The sequence below is a fragment of the Rhipicephalus microplus genome, chromosome 8 (genome assembly GCF_043290135.1).
Source record: "Rhipicephalus microplus isolate Deutch F79 chromosome 8, USDA_Rmic, whole genome shotgun sequence".
Taxonomy (NCBI): domain Eukaryota; kingdom Metazoa; phylum Arthropoda; class Arachnida; order Ixodida; family Ixodidae; genus Rhipicephalus; species Rhipicephalus microplus.
The window spans coordinates 65,331,322-65,336,791 of NC_134707.1; the positions used below are offsets into that span (position 1 = coordinate 65,331,322).

The following is a 5,470-nucleotide window of genomic DNA, read 5'->3' on the forward strand; positions in this document are numbered from 1 at the left end:
AGTGAGACGATAGGTTAGCATTTTTCCTAACAATTCAGAAATACACGCACGCTCTTTCCTATTTTTGTTCCTTCTTTGTGAGCTTATAAATAAGCTCCAACGAACGCCTACAAAGCCTTGGATAAAATGCAAACGCAGGTATGTTGATATATTTGTTCTCTATGCCATAGCATTTGTTTAGCGTGCAAAGGGGTCCCAAAAATATAATCCCACTATTATTTTTATAGACTGCACATTTTGTTTCTTAAAAGCTGCCTGGCAGAACAGAATTGTCAACATAGGTTATGGATTATTTTTACATGGCTGCGGAAGCCAATTGGTTTCTATGAAATTCTTTTTAGAATTTGAGTACATTTTAAGCCTACTATAACTGGAAACAAAAAACCGACACACTTGCAGCGGTACTGAGTAATCTAAGTTCCCCTATTGCATGAACAAGTATAGTAACATAGAATATTAGATGAATATCAAATATTATTTTCGGCATGTTAGTCTGTGTTATATAAAACTTACGTCACATAAACCTGCAGAACCAAAAACATTCTCCTAGTGCATTTATTACATAAAACTGCAGAACCAAAAACATTCTCCTAGTGTATTTATTGAGTCTTTGCAAGTTAAAAACGTTTTCAAAGATTTGCGATGACAATCTAGTAATTATTGCATATTTGCGAATGTTGCACTTAATAAAAAGCAATGCCTTGCTTTCAGCATTGTCTACTTCCGCCAAGAGTCCATGTTACGTGAAGCCAGGCGTTATTTACGCATTGGGTTCATTGGCCGAGCTTGAGTAGTTTCGCGTGGCTTACGCTGAGAGCCGATTCACACGGGAGAAAAACCACAAATTCGCGCGACTCACTGGTGCACGGATTTTAGAGAAGTGACTTCATAGCCGCGGCCGACACATTCCAATCGTGTCGCGTGGCTCTCAACAATGAGTCACGCTGCTATCTTCTTTCGTCGTGTCTGCCGTAATATTGAATGCAAATGCGTAGAACTGAATGTGAATGAAGGTTCCAGCACAAATCAAACGCACTATAACTGTGCGTGGCATTGAGAACAGTTACCCTCTGAATATCCCAGCAAAGCGACAGTGCAGAGCCGGAAACCACGAGAACGTACAGCGAGGGAATACTAGAAAACGCGAAAGGGACTTGTCATTGCGAGAAGACTGCGAAGCGATCGAAGCACTAGGCGAAAGACGACGTGCCTGTAGAACTACGAGAGGTGTAAACGTTCGGGTTCAGCGAGAATTTGGTTTTCTGGAGTTTCGAAATCAGTGTCTTGTATCAGAGTGTATGGTTGAAAGCAGACTTATATTCAAATTCAAATTCAAATTCTTTATTTTTCTGCCTTGTAGGGGTACAGACAGTGGAGGCGCAGAAAAAGCTGTCAGAGACAGCTTGACAAAGCCGCGACACCCTTTTGCTTAGCAGCAGCTTCACAGCAATGTTCATTAAACAACAGTATTAACATAGTGTAATGGCAAATACACAATAATCGACAAATACAAAAGAGACTCTAAAAGATATTATAAAATAGAAAAAAAAAAAAAAAACTAAGCTTACATATTAACGTACATGGCACGCAAAGTATTCTTTGACGAACTGAAGAGATCAAAACCACTATGTAAATATGAATTTAGAAGGGAAGGAAGAGTAAATTGCAGGCGTTGTCGACCTAAGTTTATTCTGGGTGTCGGCACAACCCAAGACTCTCCATGCCTTGTCATAAATGTCATTTTTCGTGCATGCAAATCGGCAAGGTATCGTAGATGGTTTATATTTTTTAGAGTTTCGAGTTGAAACCTGACACTCAAACGGAATTTGTACAAGTTCTCGATCTTTATTACATTACTTTGCAAAAAGAGATCTGCACTGGGCGAGTGCCAAGGTACATTATGAACATGACGAAGGAATCTCTTTTGCAGAATGTAGATACGCTGAAGACAGCCAGGAGTAGTCGTGCCCCAGACTAAGTGGCAATAGTTTAAATAAGAGTAAAAAAGGGAATTGTACAATAGTAGTTTTATTGGTTTCGGGAGAACGTATTTGAGCCTGCCTACGATCCCAGTTATTTGAGCCAGTTTCGTTGAAATGTGATCCACATGCTGTTCCCAAGACATAGAGGAGGAAAAAACCACTCCGAGGCACTTAAATTGTTCAACCACATCTATACATCGTGAGTTCAGTTTAATGCCGAAGGAAAAAGGAACTGGTTTATTTTTAGGGCGGAATACGACAGCTTGTGTTTTCTTCTCATTGATACGCATGCACTTGGATTCTGACCATTTTTGTAGCTCACTCATGGTATCATTGCAATCCCGAACAAGGATATCAAGATTATTTCCAGAAAAAAAGATGCTAGTATCATCAGCATAGATGATAAATTTAGCAGTGGTGTTGATATTGCAAATGTCGTTAAGATACATATTAAAAAGCAATGGTCCTAATATACTGCCCTGTGGAACGCCACAGGTAACAGACTTTAGTTCAGATTTTATGTTGTCAATGCAAACAGCCTGTTTTCTATGCGATAGATATGATTTCAGGAGCAACTGCGCCTGTCCACGAATACCATAACATTCTAAGTTTTGCAGGAGTATAGTGTGATTGACAAGATCAAACGCCTTCGAGAAATCTACGAAGATACCAATAACGAAGGCTTTCTTTTCAAACTGTGTTAATATATATTCCTTTTGTTCGAGTAGTGCTAGTTCAGCAGATTTATTTTTACAAAACCCAAATTGATTTGGTGATAGTAGGCTATGTTTATTAATAAAATCATACAACCTAGTATATAACACTTTCTCAAAAACTTTCGAAAATATTGGAAGTATGGATACTGGTCTATAATTACCTAAATCATTGCGATCTCCTTTCTTATATAGAACCGTTACTTTAGCAACTTGCATTTGTTTAGGAAATGTACCGGTATCTAAACATAGGTTAAATATGTCTGCAAGAGTAGGCGCAATGACGGCGGCAACATGTTTCACAGGTCTCACTTGAATGCCATCTATGTCACAGCTATGACTGTTTTTAAGGTTTTGTAACACTGCTATAACTTCTTCTGTTGTAACAGGGCTCAGGAATATTGTATCATTATTAAAAGAATTAATGTATTTATTAGAATCATCGGACGGACTGTTATGGGCGAGAGTTGTAAAAAAGTTGTTGAAAACTTCCGCCAGTTCTACTCCAGATATATCTTTATCATTTAGCTTTAACATACGTAGGGAAGCCTGTGGTTGCTCCCGTCTAAGTAAGAGATTTAATCTTGACCACAGCAAATCATGGCGACCGTTTTTAACTTCAAGTAAAGTAGAGTAGTATTCCGCTCGTGCCTTACGCAATTTTTTTGTTAGCCTATTCCTGTATTTCTTAAATACCTTGAGGTCATCAGCTGAACGCGTATTTAAGAATACTTTGAACAGCTTATCTTTCGTTTTAATTTCTTCGCGTAATTCAATAGTTACCCAAGGTTTGCGCGTTTTGCGTTTTAATCCGCGCACTTTTAGTGGGAAGCAGGAATGATAAAGCTGCTTGAATACGTAGAGAAACTTATCGTAGGCCTCATTTGCATCATTTGAAAGGCCGGTGCCATCCCACTGAACTTGTGTTATTGAGTTGTAAAATAAACTCAGGGTTTGGTTTGTTATACGCTGATATGCAGCTTTTTCTTGCCAGTACTTTACCGCTGGAATCTTATTTATACTTAAGAACACCGGAAGGTGGTCGCTGATTGCGCATGTTATTACACCTGTTGCAGCTATTGGTTGAGATGAGTTCGTAATAAGCAGATCAAGAAGAGACGCACCCTCTGGTGTAACCCTTGTTGGAATTTTTATAAGGTTAACGAATCCGTTCGAAGCCAGAGTTGTGTTAAAATTCATAGCAAAATAATTATCCTTCAACAAATCAATATTAAAATCCCCACCAGCTATTAATGTGTATTTACTGTCCGTTATAAATGAAAGGAAATTATCGTAAAACTGGAAAAACTTGAGCGCATTTCCCTTAGGGGGACGATAGCACACCGAAAACACGAACTGACCAGTACAGACTGATATGATTTCAAAATCATCAGTAATCAGAGAGTACGAGTCCAGCTTATCGCATTCTATATTGTTAGACACCAGCAAAGCAACTCCACCTCCTCGCTGGCTGGAGCGGTTCAGAGAATAAGTTTTATAGTGAGTCATCGTAAAGGTGTCAGAATCATTGGTGCTCCAAGTTTCAGTGAGCATGACCAAAGAAAAAGTAAATGAAAATTCACCGAAAAATTCCTCCAAACACATGGTCTTGTTTTTTACAGAGCGTACATTTAAGTGAATGGCTTTAAACGATGTTGGCTTAGTAGTACATGAAGTAATTTTATTAAGATCACTCGGAAGAAAATAACTCATGTGCTCCATCGTGATTACATTTCAAAAGAAAACAAAGCATTCAACGTGAAGCACTATAGGTGCTCTAAGTCGCTCTTTCCCTTCACATGCACAGCATTCACTCCCTCGCTTTTCCGAACGAGAACTTTTCCGTTGAGATACCAAACAAACTTGTAGCCTTTATCTTTGGCGCATTCTTTCGTTGCTTGGAGCAGTTCTCTATTGCGGCGTGTCAGATTTTCTTGCATGAAAATTGGTGGGTGGCTATCCTTAAGGTTCTTTTTATTCCTGATCCACTGGTCCCTTATCGCTTGCTTTGTAAAGCGGACAATGATGCCTGGCACCTTGCCATGTTTTGCAGGAATTCGATGAACATTCGCAACATCCGATTCCATTAAGTGAGGCACTTGAAGTTTGTCAGCTACGTCATTTAATGTGACCATAAGATTCTCATTTGCTACTTCTCTAATACCATGCAGTTCCAAGTTTAGCTGCCTGCTTCTAAATTCAAGGTCATGCATCTCTTTTTCAAGTTGGGCACAGGTTACTTGATTTAGGTCATCTTTTTTTTCAAGCTCAGACACCTTTTTTTTTATGTCTTTTAAATCGGCTTCTTGATGGCAGAACTTTTGCTCAAATTCATCGAACTTTGTAGATATGAAGGTAAGAGACTCTTCAATGCTTTCAACTTTTTTTGTCAGGGGCATCAGCCGTTCTAACTTCTGGTTAATTGACATGAGGGCAAGCTTAATTTCTGTTTCAGAATCATTACTGTCTTTACTGCACATGTTGCCACCACTAGCACTTCTACACGACGGACACTGCCATGATTTCTTTGCGGCCTCGTTCTTTGCCTTGAACGACTTTTCTGTTAGGCCAGCGCATTTTCCAAAGTGATAACCGTTCTCGCACTTACAACATTCCACAAAGGGCTCGTCAGGAGAGATGAGCAGATTACATGTGTTACAAGAAAGAGACATTGTTTCAAGTGTAGCTATGCAACCACAATACGGTGCCCAGCGGTACACAAGCAAAACCAATAGCAGCAGCAGCGACAGCAGCAGCAGTAGAAATACTATTGCA

The 5,470-nt window shown here is 39.3% G+C and overlaps 1 protein-coding gene across 1 annotated transcript; it reads right to left on the bottom strand.

Annotated features, from left to right (window-relative positions):
* Positions 1-4,461: 4,461 nt before the first annotated feature.
* LOC142768272 (uncharacterized) lies at positions 4,462-5,175 on the bottom strand. Its single transcript, XM_075870228.1, has one exon. The coding sequence runs from the start codon at positions 5,173-5,175 to the stop codon at positions 4,462-4,464; it is 714 nt and encodes a 237-aa protein (XP_075726343.1).
* Positions 5,176-5,470: the final 295 nt, after the last annotated feature.

What these genes read in the sequence shown, in the direction of transcription:
- LOC142768272 (XM_075870228.1), bottom strand. Translation starts at nt 5,175, where the DNA reads ATGTGCAGTAAAGACAGTAATGATTCTGAAACAGAAATTAAGCTTGCC.